Here is a 19,581-nt window from a genome sequence, read left to right on the forward strand (position 1 = left end):
ATTAGACCTAGTTGCAATGAATTACCCTAAAATATGGTGTTTTGTGCAACAAACCTGTAAAATAAGGGTTGGGTGCAAAACTAGCACCAAAAGTAGGTGTTTGTGCAATTTTCTCAAGACCAGAAGGAACCGGGCAAAACGACAAGAAAATGACAACACAAAGCATTTGAGAGGACGCGACGTTCAAACTTCAAAGGCTGCCATCTCTTCTCTTCCGGCAGCTCTGCGCCCCCTCTTCCCCACCCACCACCACGCCAGGCCAGGCCAGGCTAGGCTTTCCCATTCCATTCCCCTTCCCCTTCCGTTGCGAGCCCAGCCCATCCCCAAATGGCGCCTCCGTCCTCCTCGTCCGCCCCGCCGCCGTCGTCGTGGGTCATCCTAGGCAGCATCCAGCGCGTCTCCGCACCGGCCGGCGGGGGCGACGCCTCCCTCGCGCTCGCGGCGCCGCCGCGCGTCTCGATCCTCAACGTCTCCCAGAGCGTCTTTCCGGAAGCGGCCACGCCCCATCACTTCCCCTTCGTCCTCGCCGCCGACCCTTCCGGCCTGCTCCTCCTCCAGGCCAACCTGAGCCGCCCGCCCAGACGCGAAGTCCTCGACGGCCCCGCCAGCCATGGCGTGTACTGGAAAGACTCCACCTCGCGCTACTTCGTTCTCGACGCCACCACCGCCCCGGGGACGGCGTTCCACCTCCCCGACCCCGAGCCCCCCAACACCATCCTGCACCAGGCCCTCCTCGGCCTTCTCGCCTCCCCTGCCGGTGGCGGACACTACATGGTCGCGGAGCTCCAGCCCATCATCGGCCTGGACAAAGCCACGCTCCTCTGCTTCTCCACAGAGGTCGGGGAGTGGGTCGAGAAGCGCGTCCACTGCCCGCTCCCGCCACGCCCGCTGGTTCCCATCGGCGTGGTCTCGCACCACGGGAGGTTCTGGTGGGTGGACCTCTCATGGGGCGTCATCCACTGCGACCCCTTCGCCGACAAGCCGGTCCTGGGCTTCGTCCCCTTCCCGCCGGAGAGGGTCCTCAAGTGCAGGGAAGGCTGGGGTGTCACCGACGAGTACCGCTACGTGGGCGTCAGCGATGGCAAGCTGCGGTTCGTTGACACGTACGTGCGCAGCGGCGACGCTCCCAAGGTCGCCGTGTGGACGCTGGCACATCCAGACTCCACGGAGTGGACGCTGGAGCAGGAGACGACGTTTGCGGAGATCTGGGGCGACAAGAGCTACAAGGCCACCAGGCTGCCCAAGAAGATGCCCGTGCTTGCACTCATCCACCCCAAGAACCCGTGCGTCGTCTTCTTCTTCCTGGAGCAGCAACTCTTCGGCGTCGACGTGCGCACGCGCAAGGTCGTGGACTGCAAGCCCTATGGGCTAGTTGCGCCGCCGAGCTGCTACATCGCCAGCCGATTCGTTCGCGCTTGGGAGTTGCCGCAGCCGCTCCCCTCAGATAATAACGCAATGCCATCCTCCTGTCCTGTCGGTATATATGTTTCTTGTCCATTGATCATGGTCATCTGCCGTATGTCCAATTCGTCAAAAATTTCCCCTTTCTAAGCCAGGGGATGTCTTGTGTGTACTATCTAGCTCTGTAGGAGTACTTCCTTGCAAATATCATGTGATCTCTTCCTATATGCCTCTTTGGTTTGAATATGCATCTTTAAGAGGGATCAGTGAACTGCCATAAAATTTGTGGGGCACATATACGCTTGAGTTATTACCATATGTTCAGTAGTCTTACTTACTGGTTGCTCGTTCCTTCATTCTCATGATCTCACCGATCGCATTGTTCGGCTGAGATGGTCGGCAAGCTTCAATTGCTATATGAGCAATGTTAATGTTTCTTATGCTGGTTCTTGCATCTGGAAGATCATTCTGTCGTGCTCATATAGCATTTCAGCTGTTAGACTAGTCCCATTCTTTCTCCAACCCTTATCAATGTAAAGAGATTTCTTGTTGTCATCAAAGTTACAAACTTATCAAGCTAAACTGAATTGCATCTGCTTATCGAACATTCTTATGTTGATAGGCATTGCTTCTTTATCCAAGGCTAGTTGTTATGTGTTCATGTATATCTGACATATTTAAATAGTTCATGCATGACTAACTGAGGATGATTTTTGGTCATAGATCTGAATATTTGCTCTCTTTGCTGTGCTTAAGTAAACACCACAGATTCTGCACCAGTATTTCAGTTTAAGTCCCCCAAATAGTGCACGTGGCCATAATAGCAGTCATGTTAGTTGGTTGTACGAGTAGCTTATAGTACATGCATACAAATTGATGCTTTTCTAATAAGCAAATTGATGCTGGCATACTAGCTACTCCCTCCGTTCCCAAATATTTGTCTTTCTACACATTTCAAATAGACTACAACATACGGATGTATGTAGACATATTTTAGAGTGTAGATTCATTGATTTTATTTCGTATGTAGTCACTTGTTGAAATCTCTAGAAAGACAAATATTTAGGAACGGAGGGAGTAGTAATCTTACCATGGACTGTAGGACTAACTTTTACTGTTGAATTTTCTGAGGAATTGCTGATTTTTGTGTGAACGATAACTGTGATAGAATTAATGTATGTACTCACTGTGCGTCGTGAGTATAACATATCAGTTGTAACAAATGTATAAGAATTAGACCACCATTATACTTTACATATGCATATTATACATTATTTTCACAGATGATTGATCCATTAACATATTCAGACGATTGATCCATCACATTTTACATTGTATGTGCATTAAGTATTTATTAATACTGCTTGTGTTTGTAGGGATGCTTAACTGGTGCAAGGGCATCAAGGCTAAAAAAGATAAAGCACGAGCACCCCACAAGCCATCGCCAGGGTATTACCACTTGGTGGGACATACCAGGCAGACATTCATAGGATGAATTAGTGGGGGAGTATGAAGCAGGCCTAGCAGTTTTCTTGGTGAGCTAAATTTGAGAATCTCTATGATCTTGATTGCTGATTCAAACTCCAGGCAACCGTAGAAGTAATGTTCTTCTGTCAAAATTTCATTTCATCCTGGTTCTTCAGTGCTCAATTCAAGTTATGCTCAGTCCGGGTTACCTGCATGTTTTGGCATTTTGGCGCAAAGTAGCTTAATCTGTCTCCTCTCTTGGTCTCTCGGAATTGGATGGTGAAATGCTACTGGAACAATATCGGTTGCTGCATTCTTAATATCCCTTGAGTTTGGTTGGTCATGTTTCAGTGACAACTGTTGAACTGCAAGTCTATGCTGCAGTGACTTGTTGCAACTCTAATTCCCTGCACTCCTTAGTGTTACATGCTTATATATCTCGTTGTTGCTGCGTGCTGAGTAACTCTAGCAGTTACCTGTTGACATCGTCACCTTTGTGGAATCAGAACGGGAGACGCGTTTCCATTTATTTTTCCTTGCTCAGTCGCTCCATACAATTGTGTGCATCCGACTCCGGTACAAGCTGCCAGTCATGTGCGTGCTTGGTTTCTTTTCATTCAGTCCTGATCATTTGAATACGGTACTCGAATTAGGCTTTCGCCCTGCTTTATAGTACATCATAAAGCCACTCAGACGAATGATGCATGGTGTTTGGAGAACCTCATACAAAGAAATTCCGATCCATTATGAGTTAAACACAGGGTTTAGGGTTTTGCGTGGGTGGTTGACATCCAGCCTCACGTCTCAATATATAGATGATCACAATTATAATTACATACGTATACGAATACGTGTACAAGGACAATATACTAGACCCTACTTTACATGCCCCCTCAATCTGAACTACATACAAGATTCAGATTGGTTCTAAAACGGTCTAGCATATGTCTAGTAGCGGGTTTAGTAAATACATCCGCTAAATGATCATCTGTAGAAATAAACCTGACTTCCAGTTCACAAGCAGCTACTCGTTTCTCACAAAATGGAAATCAATCTCAATGTGTTTGATCCGAGCATGAAACACTGGATTGGCCGTCAGGTAAGTTGCCCCTAAGTTATCACACCATAATATAGGAGTGCGATGCCGTGGGACTCCAAGTTCTGTGAGAACTGAGTCTGTCCAAATGGCTTCAGCCGCGCCATTGGCCAATGCCTTGTACTCTGCCTCGGTGCTTGATCTCGAGACTGTGGGTTGTTTCTTCGAGCTCCAAGATAGAAGGTTAGGTCCAACAAATATAGCAAAACCACCAGTGGAGCGCCTATTATCAACACAGCCTGCCCAGTCTGCATCGGTAAATATACTCACTCCAATAAATCTGGACTTACGAATCCGTAGTCCCATGTCTAGCGTACCTTTGACATATCTCAGAATACGCTTGACTGCTTCCCAATGACCCTCCGTTGGCTGAGACAGGAACTGACACACTTTGTTCACTGCGAAGGAGATATCAGGACGAGTGAGGGTCAAATACTGAAGTGCTCCAACCACACTGCGATACCGAAAGGAGTCATCTCTACCCAGTAGTGCACCACTATGACGTGAGAGACTCTCGGAAGTAGCAAGCGGAGTGGAAGTGGCCTTGCAGTTCTCCATGTTAACGCGATGAAGAAGATTCAAAGCATACTTTTTCTGCGTCAAGGTCATGCCCCCCTGAATGAAAGGACGCTTCCAAACCAAGAAAGTACTCGAGGCGACCCAAATCTTTGATGGGAAAGCTAGCAGACAACGACTGCACAAGACGACCCACCACGGCGGGGGTAGAGCCAGCAATCACAATATCATCAACGTACACCAGCATGTATATCTGTATTTTACCCTGGGAGAAGATGAACAGAGATGCATCTGATCTGGAGGCAACAAAACCGAGCTGCGAAAGGCGCTGACTCAAACGAGCATACCAGGCACGAGGCGACTGCTTGAGACCGTAAATAGACCGCTGAAGTTTGCAGACATGAGAGGGATAAGTGGCATCCTCGAACCCAGGTGGCTGCTGCATGTACACATCTTCGGCCAAGAACCCATGTAAAAAGGCATTGCTCACATCAATCTGTCGGAGGCTCCAACCACGAGACACAGCAAGAGACAGAACCAAGCAAACCGTGGCAGGCTTCACCACCGGGCTAAAAGTATCTCCGTAGTGAATCCCATGCTGTTGAGTGAAACCGCGAGCAACAAGACGAGCTTTGTGCTTATCAACAGACCCATCCGGACGATGCTTGGTTTTGAAAATCCACTTGCAGCTCACAATATTAACACCAGGTGGCCGAGGCACCAACACCCAGGTGTTAGTGTGACGGAGAGCAGCAAACTCCTCGGACATGGCGGCACGCCAGGCAGGTTCACCCAGAGCATCACGATGGGAAACCGGCGCGGCGAAGAAGGCACGGCGGCGAGAGTCATACCGAACCGTGCCATCAGTGTAAGACTTCTCCTTGCGCGTATGACCACGATGGCGTGTAACCATAGCATGCGCCGGAACGGCATCGCCGGTAGGAGAATATGACGGCGACGAGGGTTCGGCCGAGGGTGTCGCGGCTGAGGGGACCTCAGCAAGGGGCGACACGGGCCGAGAGACAATGGTGTCCGACCGAGGCGAGGATGGCGGCCCAGGCGACAGACCGGGCGAGGGTGGCGACCCAGCTGTGCCGGGAGAGGGTGGCGACCAAGCCGCGTCCGCGGTCGCGCCATCGGGCGCCGCGCCTGCCTCGGGCGGCGGGACATGCACATCGGGCGCATCAGGAGGCGTCGGAGCAGCAACACGTACTTGGGGGGGACTCAAAGCAATATCACCTGCAAAAGACATGTATTGAATTCATGCTCCAACCAACTCATCCAAAAGTCCGAACTGATGGAGGGAGGTGGGCAATATATATCAACACTCCCCCTCACGTCTAGGCTATTTTAGTCCTTAGACGTGCGATCGATGTAGGCCGCAGAATCGTTTTATTTAATACTGCGTTGGCAGGGTCTTGAACTCAAGACCTCTTGGTTCTGATACCATATTGAATTCATGCTCCAACCAACTCATTCAAAAGTCTGAACTGATGGAGGGAGGTGGGCAATATATTTCAACATTATGGACGTGTCACTTTTACGGAGTGGAAGCATGTAGAGGAGCGTCTAGAGAAACGGTTGAGGAATTAAAAAGGCAAAGTGCTTTCAGTCGGAGGACGGCTGGTTCTGATTAACTCTATCCTCACAAATATGGTTCTCTATATGCTTTCTTTCTTCCAACTCCCAAAGAGGGTCTTGCAAAGACTGGACTATTTTAGATCTAAATTCTTTTGGCAAGGAGATGGTGGAAAGAAAAAATACAAACTGGCCAAATGGAGTATGGTTTGTAGGCCAAAAGACCAAGGTGACCTTGGAATTCATGACCTGCAGGTCAAGAATGAGGCCCTACTTAGAGCATCTCCAACAGCCGCCCAACGCGCGGCGCGCTAAAAACCCATTTGCAGTGCCGGATCGCCTGTTTTAGCGGGGCGCGGTGCGCTTGCTCCAGAAGCCGCTACAAAATTTACCGCGCGCGAGCCGCTCCAGCAGCCGCTGCAAAAAACTGCGCGCGCTCTCGCACAAACAACATATGCACACCGAACTAAATATACAAAAAACATATGCATAGCTTAAAAAAACGATACATAGATATTTCACAATGCGTACATAGTTCATCATAGCATAGATAGATAAAAAAACTAGTCCAACACGATAAAAAAAAAGTGGTACAACTAGATAAAAACTACGGTGCAACTAGAACCTACTCCGAGTCGTCATCATCATTCTCGCTGGTGTTGTTCGAGGTATCGAGTCACACGTCATCCCAACGATCATCGTCTGACGAGAAGAACGACTTCCCAGCTGCGTTAACGAGATCGCACTGCGATATGGCCAGTGCCTTCCGCCGACGCCTGTCCGCCCGCTCCGCGCGGCGCCTTGCCGTCCTCTACGTCTAGAAGGCGTTCTCATTGGCGACGTCCTCCGGGTGGCGCCGACGCCACTCCGCCATGGCGCGCTCGTCCTCCTTGGAGATGAGGAGGCGGCGCTGCCGCCGACAGTGTTCCTCACGGTCCTGGTCTGTTATAAGACGAGGCGGAGGGGCGACGACCTGCGTCTGCTCGCGCGTGTAGACGTTGTGTAAGTTCATCTGCGCGCGAGGCCTCTCTAGGCACCACGCCGCCGAGTCGTACACGCGGGCGGCCTCGTGCGCGGTCTCGAACCTGTCGAGGCCGAGGCGGACATCGCTGGACCAGATCTCAGCGTAGAAGGCGCCGGAGGGGCGCTCGCGGACGCCGCGATAGCCTGAAGATCCCAGGCGGCGCGGCGGCATGGTGGTGCGGTGGTGGCGGGGCGGGGAAGCGGCGAGGAAGCGATAGAGGAAGCGGGGAGACCGCGCGTGGCAGTGTGGATAGCACTGGGAGCCCACGTGGCGAGCGCCGCAATTTATAGGCGCGTCGGAAGCGGTGCGCCAAATCTAGCGCCCGACCGCCCGCTTTCTCCCGCGCGCACGCAATCTTTTCCCGCGCGCGCTAGTTTCCCGCCTCCGCTGGAGCGCGCGAAAACGTCCCGCGCGCGCTAAAATGGCAGTTTACCGCGCGCTCGTCTTTTGGCGCCGCTGTTGGAGATGCTCTTAGTAAATGGTTGTTCAAACTTCTTACTAAGGATGGTGTTTGGAAAACCATGCTACGTAGCAAGTATCTAGGCCAAAAGGCAGTGTCTCAGGCATATTGGAAACTTGAAGACTCGCTCTTTTGGGCTGGGCTAATGGCGGCAAAGAAGCATCTTTTTCGCTTTGGGTCTTTTGCGATAAAGGACGGATCGGAGATTCATTTATGGGAAGACATCTGGCTAGGCAATGCAAGTCTACGAGAACAATATCCATACTTGTACATCATTGCTCGTGATAAGAATAATACTATTGCGCAGGTGCTCAGTTCATCCCCACCAAATCTTTCGTTCAGGTGGGATTTGATTGGCCGCCGTCTTGTGTCATGGCATAATCTATTGTCCCGTCTGGATTCGATTAACCTGACACAAGGTCGAGATGTGTTACGTTGGAACCTTACTACATCAAGGTCTTTCACAGTAGACTCTATATACTGTGTGCTCACGTATTTTGAGGTGCCAATGAGTAATAACAAAAAAAAACTGGAAGTCGAAGATCCCATTAGAAGTTAAAATCTTTATATGGTATCTTCGTAGGGGAGTCGTGCCAACCAAAGACAACCTCGCACGACGCAACTGGCAAGGGAGTAAGAAGTGTTGTTTTTGTACTCATGACGAGACAACCAAACACTTGTTTTTCCAATGCAAGTTTGCATGTTCTACATGGCCAGTTATCCAAATAGCGTCAAATTCGTACCGCCCACAAGTGTTGCCAATATTTTTGATCATTGGTTGAACGGTATTTCAAATAGATTCAAAACGCTAATAAAGGTGGGAGCGTATGCCTTAAGTTGGTCACTTTGGCTATGTAGAAATGATATGGTTTTTAATGACAAAAACCATATTTGTGTTTGCCTTAAGCTTGGCTTTGAGCGCTCGCTTTTGTCTGTCATGGATCCATTTGTTCCCATATTTACGTTTAGTTTGGGTCCAGGGCGGATAGTGGGCGGACGCTTTGTCCATTTCGGTCGCCTCGTTTGGCCATCTTTTCTGTCCGGATAATCCAAACGGATAAAATGGATCGCCCCCATTGGAGTTGCTCTTAGAGACCATGTTTGAACTCAACTCCTTTTTTTTACAAAGAGGGGAGCTGTTGGAGATAGTTGAACGTTGCTTCAAAATCTGTCGCCATGCCATTTTGCAAAGTGAAGTAAAAGAAAAAAATCTTATGGAAAGCTCATGTAGAAAGCGACAAGAAATAGGATGAGCGGAGAGGAGAAGAGACGAGACGTTCAAACTAGAAAGGCTGCCACTCCCCTGTTCCCCGCCGGCTCGCTCAGCTCTCCCTCTGCGCCTTCTTCTGCACCACCGCACCACCCATCCCACCCACACCATCTCCACTTTTCCCGGTCTCCTTCGCTCGGTTCCGTTGCGAACCCAGATCGATGGCGCAGCCGCATCCGCATCCGCATCCGTCCTCGTCCTCGTCCTCCTCCGCGCCGCCGTCCTCCTCGCCGTGGGTCATCTTAGGCAGCATCCCGAGCGTCTCCGCACTGCCGGACGCCGGCGACGTCTCCGTCGCGCTGGCGGCGCCGCCGCGCGTCTCGATCCTCACCGTCTCCCCGCGCGTCTTTCCGGACTTCCCTGTAAGACTATCTCATATATATAAGGGGTACACCAAGGTGTACGATACAATATACAAGGCATATACAGAAGCTATATGTAAATACATTCTAACACCCCCCCTCAATCTTAACTATGCCCTGAAGTACAAAGTATGTTAAGATTGCGCCTGCAGCCTACAAACTGAGGTTGTGGAAGAGGCTTCGTGAAGATGTCAGCAAGTTGATCTTTGGAGGAGATGAACTTGATGTGGAGTAGCTTCTGTGCAACACGTTCCCGTACAAAGTGATAGTCAACTTCAATGTGTTTTGTCCGAGCATGAAACACTGGATTAGATGAGAGAATGTAGCTCCAATGTTGTCACACCAAAGAACAGGCGGCTGAGTTTGAGAAACTCCCAACTCTCTCAATAAGGACTGTACCCATATGATCTCAACTGTAGCATTTGCAACTGCTTTGTATTCAGCTTCAGTGCTACTCCTGGACACTGTAGTTTGTTTGCGAGCAGCCCAGGCGATCAAGTTAGGACCAAAGAAGACAGCATGTCCCCCGTGGATCGCCTGTCATCTGGATTACCAGCCCAGTCTGCATCTGAAAAAGCAGAGAGCGTAGGAGACGGTGCTGGCTGAAGGAGTAAACCATATGAGGCAGTAAAGCAAACATAGCGAAGAATGCGCTTCACCGCTGTCCAATGAGAAGTCCGAGGAGCATGAAGAAATTGGCAGACACGATTGACTGCATATGAGATATCTGGCCGAGTGATAGTTAAGTACTGCAGGCCACCAACAATGCTACGATACTCAGTGGCGTCATCAGAGGTGAGAGGATCTCCATCAAAGGCAGACAGACGGTCAGTAGCAGACATAGGAGTCATGGCATGTTTGCAGTTCAGCATACCTGCCCGTCGCAACAGGTCCAGCGAATACTTATGCTGCGCGAGTGTCAAGCCATCAGAAGAACGTGAAACTTCCAGGCCAAGGAAGTAATGCAACGTTCCTAAATCCTTCACCGCAAAATCACCACTCAAGGAAGATATCAGACGATCAGCAGCAGCATCCGAGGAGCTAATGAGGATAATGTCATCAACATATACCAGAAGATACATCGTCACCTGAGGCCGATGCAGAAGGAAGAGCGAGGTGTCGGCAGTAGAGGGAACAAAACCAAGTGACCGAAGAACAGAGCCCAATCTGGCATGCCAAGCACGAGGAGCCTGCTTCAGCCCATGGAGCGCCTTGACCAGGCGACACAGGTGATGAGGGCGAGCAAGATCAACGAACCCCGGGGGCTGATGCATGTAAACCTCCTCATCCAAAACACCATGAAGAAAAGCATTCTGAACATCCAGCTGACGAAGAAACCAGCCCCGAGTAACAGCCAAGGACAACAGAAGCCGTATAGTCGCTGGTTTGATCACCGGACTGAACGTATCCTCGTAGTCAAGACCATACCTTTGCTTGAACCCTTTCGCCACTAACCGTGCCTTATAGCGTTCAATAGAACCATCGGCATGCTTCTTAACTTTGAAGACCCACTTGGAATCAATAATATTGACACCAGAGACCGGGGGAACAAGCTGCCAAGTACCATTTGTCAACAATGCCTGATACTCTTGCTCCATAGCTTGGCGCCAATGAGGAATCCCGAGAGCAACCTGAAAGTGACGCGGTTCAGCCAAAGGATCTTCCTTGACATGAGCAACACATGCCGCAAGCCAGGCCACCGTCACATCTGTGCGTTGCTTGGGACACACAATACCGGATCGACTGCGAGTATGTGGTCGAAGAGGAACAACCGCAAGTGGTGCAGCAAGTGGCGACGGCACCGGCGATGAAGAAGTATCCGGCGAAGCAGCCGGTGACGATGCAGTGGTGACAGGCGAGGACGAGGCCGACCCAGGCGAGGCAGCCCCGGGCGAGACAATCGACTGGGTGGGCGAATCAGTCGTCTCGAGGCCAACCAAGGCGCGGCAGCCCGGCCCAGGCAAGATCGCCGGCTCGGGAGAAGCAGGCCCAGGTGAGATCACCGGCTCGGGGGAGGCCGGCGCAGGGGAGACCAGCCCAGGCAAGGCCAGCCCAGGCGAGACCGGCCCAGCCTCAGAAGAGGCCGGCACGGGTAGAGCCCGCGCTGAAGAGCCCGGTCCAGGCGTGCATGGCGCATGCACGAGGCCACTCCCCACGTCAGGTGCAGTTGATGGCTCCGGCTCCTCCAGCAACTCAAGGCGAGCTCCACGACCCGTTCCTGCAGCATGATTAGGCAACAACGCAGGAGAATATGCAATATCAACAAATTGAGCAGGCAGTGGAGGGGTGGATTGCGAGGAGGAGACTGGAGGTGTGAGAGTGGTGGACAAAGACGAGAACGGGAATACACTCTCGTCAAACACAACATCACGCGAGATGTAGACACGGTTGGATGGAATATGAAGACACTTGTACCCTTTGTGAAGAGAGCTATACCCAAGAAAAACACAAAGTTTTGACCGAAACTCGAGCTTACGTTTATTATAAGGACGAAGATGAGGCCAGCATGCACAACCAAAAACTTTGAGAAAAGTATAATCTGGAACTTCATTAAGCAACAGTTCAAGTGGTGTTTTCATCCCAAGGAGTCGTGTAGGAAGCCTATTTATGAGAAAACAGACAGTGGAAAATGCATCACTCCAAAACCGAAAAGGTGCCGATGCATGAGCAAGTAAAGTGAGACCAGTTTTGACAATGTGACGATGCTTACGTTCAGCCGTGCCATTCTGCTGATGTGTATGAAGACAAGACACGCGATGTGAAATCCCAAGCTTATTAAAAAAGGAATTGAGGTTGTGATATTCACCCCCCCCAATCTGACTGAACATGAATGATCTTATGCTTAAGAAGACGCTCAACGTGAGCTTGAAATTGTAGGAACACATCAAACACATCAGATTTACGCTTGATAAGATAAAGCCAAGTAAACCGACTATAAGCATCAATAAAACTGACATAATAATTATGACCGCTCACAGAAGTTTGGGCATGCCCCCATACATCAGAATAAATAAGCTCAAGTGGAGTTTTGACGACACGACTCGAATCGGAAAATGAAAGCTGATGACTCTTGCCTTGCTGACAGGCATCACAGACTGTGGCAACATCTTTATTGGGCACAACGGGAAGACTATGACGATGAAGAACACTATGAACTATGGGAGTGGCAGGATGGCCGAGCCGTGCATGCCAATGAGTAGGCGACACACGGACACCAGTGAGTGCTTGAGGGGCAGAAGGCAGATCAAGTGCATATAATCCATCGCGCAGGCGACCTCTAAGCAGAACGTCCCTCGTGGCCCGATCCTTGATAAAAAAAATAAAAAGGATGAAACTCAGTGAAAACATTGTTATCACGAGTAAGCTGAGGAACAGACAATAGGCTACGAGTAGCAGAAGGAACTCTAAGGACATTACGAAGATGGAGAGATTTTTGTTTATGAGTTAAAAGAGAGGCCTGACCAACATGTGATATGTGCATACCTGCTCCACTGGCGGTGTGAACCTGATCATGACCACGGTATGGCTCCTGAACCGAGAGTTTGCCCATCTCGCCCGTCAGATGATTCGTAGCGCCCGTGTCCATATACCAAGTCGGATCAATGGGATATGATGGTGTGTGGCCTGCTTGACGAGCAGGCTCGTGAGTGGCCAAGGCAGCTTGTTTCTCGTTGCCTTGGCCATTGTTGCCGACGCCAAGGAAGTCCTGCTTGAAGCGGCGATGACAACGGGAAGCAACGTGACCTGGAATGTTGCACAGTTGGCAGGGGAGCTGAACGCCACATGAAGGGCAGCAAGCACACGAACGGCCACCCCCGGTCGGGGGGGAGGGGGCAGCGGCAGGCGACCGTGGAGCCTGTGAAGTCAGTGGTACTGATTTGCCCGCTGCAGATGACTTGAAGGGCTTCCCTTTTCCACGAGTGGCAGCGTTGGCAGCAATGAAATTCGGGTTGGTGCGGCGGGACTTGACGCGCTGTTCCGTGGCAAGGAGGCGGGCGTAGAGCTCACGGGGTTCAAGTGGAGTATCACGACCATTGATGTTCTCAGCAAGGTTATCATAGTCGTCGTCCAGGCCGTTCATGACGAAGGTGGTGAAATCCTCTTTGCGAAGCGGTTGACCAATGAAGGCCAATGTGTCTGCAAGACGCGTCATCTTGCCGAAGTAGTCGGTAATGCTGAGGTCAAGAAGCTTGGTCTCCCCCAGCTCCGTACGAAGAGTGTGAGCATGGGCCTGCTGCTGAGATGCGAAGCTGGTGTGAAGGGCAGACCACGCCTCCTGGGACGTGGCAGTGAAGAGGACCAAGGAGGACACCGCCTCGGTGAGCGACGACTGGATCGCCGAAAGGATGGCCTGATCCTGAGCCACCCACGCATGGTATGCCGGGTGATGTGGTGGAGGACACGGCAAGGAACCGTCGACGTAACCCTCCAGGTAGCGACTGCGGAGAAGTGGCAACACCTGTGCACGCCACGACAAATAATTGTCCGTCGTCAGCTTCACTGGGATTAGATGCACGAAGTAGAACGGCGCACTGGCCACGGCATGATCAGCAGGAGGAGGCGACGTGTGGTAGCTCATGTGGGATGAACCACCAGGTGCAGCCATGGCCGGAGGGTAGTAGCCGCCGTAGGGCAATGGCGGTGGCGGGGCCCTGTCCGACCCGGCGTTCGCGGCGCCAGGTGCAGCCGCATAGGGTTGCGGGTTTGAAGACGCGTAGGGCGCTGCTGTGACGGCGGCAGGAGGTGCAGCCGCAGCGGCCGCGTAGGGCGAGGCGCCATACGCCGCGTTATACGCGGCACCAGGTGCAGGCGGCGCCCCGTAGTGGCCCATCGACGGAGGAGCCGCCCCGTAGGGGCCGTAGGGCAGCGATCCGGCAGGGACAGGCGCCGCCCCGTAGGGGCCTGCTGGCGGCGGGGGAGCGGCCCCGTAGGGCCCGTAGGTCGCCGATCCCATCCAGGGACCAGCGTACGAAGGATCTCCCGGGACCAGCGGAGGCGCTACCGGTGACGGCGGCGGTGGCTGATCCGAGGAGGCGCCCACCATCGAGGACTGGCCGGTGTAGACCGAGACCAGGGGGCGCGAGGAGAGGAACGGCGATGCAGGTGCCGTGACAGGGGCCGGCGCGACGGCGGCGACGGAGTTCGGTGCGATCGCGGCGGCGGCAGCAGCGGAAGACATAGGACCGGTTAGGGTTGATACCATGTAAGACTTAGGGTTTTGGGAAACTGCACGACACCCGTAAAGGATGTGGCTATCTCATATATATAAGGGGTACATCAAGGTGTACGATACAATATACAAGGCATATACAAAAGCTATATGTAAATACATTCTAACGTTCCCCACGCCCCGCAACTTCCCCTTCGTCCTCGCCGCCGACCCCTCCGGCCTTCTCCTCCTCCAGGCCAACCTGCGCTGCGCCCCGACCCGTGAAGTCATCAATCGCCCCGACCACCAGGGAGTCACCTGGAAACTCACCGACTCTCGCTACTTCGTGCTCGACACCACCACCGGCTCGTCGTTCCAGCTCCCCGACCCTGAGGCCACCATCATGCACCAGGCCCTCCTCGGCCTTTTGGCCTCCCCCGGGGGCGGCGGCCACTACATGGTCGCTGAGCTCCAGCCCATCTTCGGCAGCGACGAAGCCACGCTCCTCTGCTTCTCCACGGAGGTAGGAGAGTGGGTCGAGAAGCGCGTCCACTACCCGCTCCCGCCACGCCCGCTGGCTCCCATCTGCGTGGTCTCGCACCACGGGAGGCTCTGGTGGGTGGACCTCTCATGGGGCGTCATCACCTGCGACCCCTTCGCCGACGAGCCGGTCCTGGGCTTCGTTCCCTTCCCGCCGGGGAGGGTGCTCAGGTACAGGGAAGGTTGGGGAGTCACCGACAAGTTCCGTTACGTGGGGGTGAGCGGCGGCAAGCTGCGTTTCGTCGACATGTACATGCGTAAGCGTGCAGGTGCTGGTCGTGGCGGCGCTCACACTCCCACGGTAAGCGTGTGGACGCTGGGCGATCCAGACTCGAGGGAGTGGACGCTGGAGCAAGAGGCGAGCTTTACCGAGATCTGGGGCGATGAGAGCTACAAGGCGGCCGGGCTGCCGGAGAAGATGCCCACGGTCGCGCTCATTCACCCCAAGAACCCCGACGTGGTCTACTTCTTCCTCAAGGAGCACCTGTTTGGTGTTGACGTGCGTGCTCGCAAGGTGGTGGAGTGCCAGGTGTATGGTCTTGTTGCGCCGCCGAGCATCTGCTTGGCCAGCCGCTTCGTTCGGGCTTGGGAGCTGCCACGGGCGCTCTCCTCCTCAGGTAAATGCTTTGCTCTGCTGCCCATCATCATGTTTTAACATTTGCCCTCCCGAATTACTAGCTTTTACAGTAGTATTCTCAATTGTTACATGAGTAGCTTCAAAAAATACCTCTTTTCTGATTGATATTGTGTTTGTTTCATGTCTGTACACGACCATTTCGTGAATCATACGTGCTGCCCATATACGTACATGGCATTTCCACCATATACTGGTCTGAGATTATTTGTTAGTGTGAATGTGATGCATTTACCAACTTATCTTGCTAAGAGCATAGCTAACTCTACTGCATCTGGATATTTCTGATTGATATTGTGTTTGTTTCATTCATGCTCTCTACACGACCATTTCTAACTCTACTGCATCTGCATATTTCTGCACAAGCATGGCTTCTCTAGTTGTTCAGTATTCATCTGATATATTCAAATGGTTGATGCATGGACTACTTGAGGATCGGTGCTAATTAAGGCCATAGAGTGTGCAGTGTGCACTAATATTCTTCTTGGGGTCCCAAAAAATGATGAACATGTTGATAGTATCAATAATATCAACTTAATTGTAGAACTACTTTTACATGTGTACAATCCATGCTGAGGAACTAGTTATCTTGTCTTGACTAGGGGTATTGAATTCATGCTCCAGTCAACTCATCCAAAAGTCCGAACTGATGGAGGGAGGTGGGCAATATATTTCAACACTCCCCCTCACGTCTAGGCTATTTTAGTCCTTAGACATGGGATCGATGTAGGCCGCAGAATCGTTTTATTTAATATTGTGTTGGTAGGGTCTTGAATTCAAGACCTCTTGGCTCTGATACCATATTGAATTCATGTTTGAGCTAACTCATTCAAAAATCTGAACTGATGAAGGAAGATGGGCAATATATTTCAACAAGGGGAATTACCCGGACCTTTGTGTTAAAAAAAAGAATTACCCGGACCTTTGTGTTAAAAAAAAGAATTACCCGGACCTCTTACTGTGAATTTATGAATGAGTGAGAATAAGATTTTACTACTGTGCTCTATAACCGATAGTATTAGTATATACACTTACAGTCGAGAATGTATTAGTTAGATCAACCATTTCCACTTCCCAGTATATAAATTTAGTCATTTGGTTTATCCTTGAAGTTTGCTAGCAGTACCAAGTCTAGTGGGAAAAGTACAAAAATAATAATGCTACAGTACATTATGTATTTGATATCCAGATTTGTGTGACTAGCTAATACTGCTGCTTGTCTTTGAAGGGGAGTGGTCTAATGGCATCAGCTTGGCTGAGAGCGCTAATGCACGTCCATACCAGCCATCGGCAGGGGATTATCACTTGGTGGGGGGCTCCAGGATAGCATGCAAAGGATGAACTGGAGGTAGGAACATGAAGCAGCTAGTAGCTGTTTATGGGGCTAAGTCAGTTTGCCATGGCATTTGTGCTTGCGGAAACACTATGGAATAGTACTTGAGTTTTTATCATCTCCCCTTGGATGGAGCACTTGTACCGGAAGTGTGACTTGGGTGTGTGTGCGTCATCGATGGTTCCAGTCACCATTTGAACCGCATGCCGGGCTGTGATTCTCTCCAGTGATTTGCTCTGTGTTGAACTCCTTTTATGATCTCTCCAATGCATTTGAATTTTGAACTGCATTTGAACTCCTCTGTTTACTTCCCTGCATTTGCTCTGTGTTGCATCCAACATGTGATGTGTGCTCCCGTCAAACCCTGCCTGCGTGGCACGTATTCTCGCTTCTATTCGTCAACCCTGCCTAGCATGGTCTCTTTCACGAGACCTCTTTCAATGCATTAGTGCTTTAAAAATGTTTTTTAAGTGTATTAAAAATCTTGTTAACTAATCTTCTCAATGCATAGCTGCTTGGCTTTTGGAGCTAAGATTTCTTCATTTTGATTGTTTAGCAACTAGTAAACTACTTCATGCATTGTTTAGTATACATTTTGCATAGGTCCGCACGCTTGACATCGTCTCTTCCTGTGCTCGCCGAAGTGCTCTTTTTCCTCCTTAATTGCTTTGTCACATAACCTTTTAGTCCATGTAGCATTGTTAGCACCCGTACACCGTGAAGCATTGGAAAGGGTTTGACTCGCAAGTCCCACTTGAGCTCTAGAGTCTAATTCAACAATGATATTTGCACAGCCTCTTCAGCAAGTCCAGCCCTTTTTGCAATGCCACCTCCTCGGAACATGTAATCAAGCAGCAGGAAGAGCCAGTTACAGCCTCATCGTCAGGGCTGATTCTAGGCCATGGCAAGAAGTGCAACGGGCAAGGGCCAATCACAAGTAAGGACCCATTACATCTACTTACATAAATACGTCATCAAAATGTGTTTTGTAGAACATAACGTCAACACTGATAAAAGAATTGGCTTTGCTAACGGACTCTAGACCTCATGTCCTTCGACCTCACCAGCTTCAATGCCCACAACCTCCCCTTTGTTGAGTAAATTAGTAATTTTCTTATTAATCTAATTCAGAAATAAATTATGAACATAGCATTGACAATATTAATCCATGTAGACACGTACTACGCATACATCAAATATATCTGTGTAAACCGCAAGTATATCCAACACAAGAATATACAAGGAAGGGATAAACCGAAAATCCGTTTTGGAGGCCGAGCTCCAATGAGGCCGGTTTTTGAAAAAAATTATAACTCATCAAAATTCATATCTTCACATTTCAAAAAATTCTGAAAAAAGTATATGGATATATATGGAGGCATAATGCACAAGTGTGTAAATTTTCAGGACGAAATACATTGAAATGAGGGTTCTGCAAAAAAAGATAAATCTTGGGCTTTTTTTTGGATGGTAATACGTGTCTCATTTATATCATAAAGAACAAAGTACAAGTCACGTAAAGACCGACATGACAAAACCGAAAAGATAGCAGAACATCTCTGAGCTTGACACCAACGCCCGTCACCTGCCTCCGGTACCACCACAGCAGCCACCGAAGAAAAGAATGACGAATCACCACCTCACCCGAGCTCGACGCTGCTCCATCGCTGATATGCAGCTATTTAACACAAGTGTGTAAAATATGGGGCTTTTTAACATATGATACTATTCAAATTTATCTCTTTTGTACAGATCGCATTTCAAGGTATTTCGTCCTGAAATTTTACACACATACGCATAACATCCTTGTTTACTTATACAAAAAATTTCAGATTTTTTTGAAACTGAAAAGTTTGAGTTTTGGTTTTATTTTATTTTTAGAAAATAGTGAAAGCTGAATAAAACTGTTGCTTATTGATGATTTGGTGCGGCATACAAGAGTATATAAGAGGGTACAAACCGACTTGGGGTAGGGGTACAAAACTGACTTGGGCTAGAAGTCGTATACCATAATGACTACTCTAACATCCCCCCGCAGTATCAACGGCAGGCTCGATGACGTTGAGACTGAAACAGATATCTTGAAACGGCTTAGTAGGCAGTGCCTTGGTGAAAATGTCAGCAAACTGACCCGTAGAGGGAACATGAAGCACCCGAACCTGACCAAGAGCAACCTTTTCACGAACAAAATGAATATCAATCTCAATATGCTTTGTGCGTCGGTGTTGAACTGGATTGCTGGTCATGTAGACTGCTGATATGTTGTCACAGTAGACAATAGTGGCCTGCTCAATAGGCCTATGTAGCTCGGAGAGTAACTGCCGAATCCAGATTGTATCTGCAACGGCATGTGCCACAGCGCGATACTCAGCCTCGGCCGACGAACGTGAGACTGTAACCTATCTTTTCGAAGACCAAGAAATCAAATTGTTACCAAGAAAAACACAAAAACCGAAAGTGGACCTTCGAGTGTCAGGACAACCAGCCCAGTCTGCATCAGAGTATGCGGTAAGCGAGTTTGGAGAAGAATTATTGAGGTGGAGACCATGATTGAGAGTTCCTTTTAAATACCGAAGAATGCGTTTAACATGATTATAGTGAGGAACCCGGGGATCATGCATATAGAGACATGCTTGTTGAACAGCAAAAGAGATTTCAGGACGAGTAATGGTGAGATATTGGAGAGCACCTGTTAGGCTACGATAGAGAGTAGGATCGGAAAAGGGTTCACCGGTAGCCGAAAGTTTAAAA

General features: G+C 50.1%; 2 protein-coding genes across 2 annotated transcripts; both read left to right on the forward strand.

The window, feature by feature from the left end:
- The first annotated feature begins 212 nt into the window (after positions 1–212).
- LOC123078174 (uncharacterized) lies at positions 213–3,233 on the forward strand. Its single transcript, XM_044500582.1, has 2 exons — positions 213–1,477; positions 2,778–3,233. The coding sequence occupies exons 1-2, from the start codon at positions 328–330 to the stop codon at positions 2,894–2,896; spliced, it is 1,269 nt and encodes a 422-aa protein (XP_044356517.1). The 5' UTR covers positions 213–327; the 3' UTR covers positions 2,897–3,233.
- An 11,187-nt stretch (positions 3,234–14,420) lies between these two features.
- LOC123076232 (uncharacterized) lies at positions 14,421–17,046 on the forward strand. The gene is made up of 2 exons (XM_044498596.1): positions 14,421–15,480; positions 16,726–17,046. Exons 1-2 carry the CDS (start codon positions 14,421–14,423, stop codon positions 16,836–16,838), a joined length of 1,173 nt encoding a protein of 390 aa, XP_044354531.1. The 3' UTR covers positions 16,839–17,046.
- The last annotated feature ends 2,535 nt before the right edge of the window (positions 17,047–19,581 follow it).

This window comes from Triticum aestivum, chromosome 3D (genome assembly GCF_018294505.1).
Source record: "Triticum aestivum cultivar Chinese Spring chromosome 3D, IWGSC CS RefSeq v2.1, whole genome shotgun sequence".
Taxonomy (NCBI): domain Eukaryota; kingdom Viridiplantae; phylum Streptophyta; class Magnoliopsida; order Poales; family Poaceae; genus Triticum; species Triticum aestivum.

Bases quoted from the DNA above. Each gene is read 5' to 3' on its own strand.
- LOC123078174 (XM_044500582.1), top strand. From the start codon at position 328: ATGGCGCCTCCGTCCTCCTCGTCCGCCCCGCCGCCGTCGTCGTGGGTC. The intron at 1,478-2,777 runs GTATATATGTTT...TTGTGTTTGTAG, and splicing joins GCCATCCTCCTGTCCTGTCG to GGATGCTTAACTGGTGCAAG.
- LOC123076232 (XM_044498596.1), top strand. From the start codon at position 14,421: ATGTGGCTATCTCATATATATAAGGGGTACATCAAGGTGTACGATACA. The intron at 15,481-16,725 runs GTAAATGCTTTG...TTGTCTTTGAAG, and splicing joins ACGGGCGCTCTCCTCCTCAG to GGGAGTGGTCTAATGGCATC.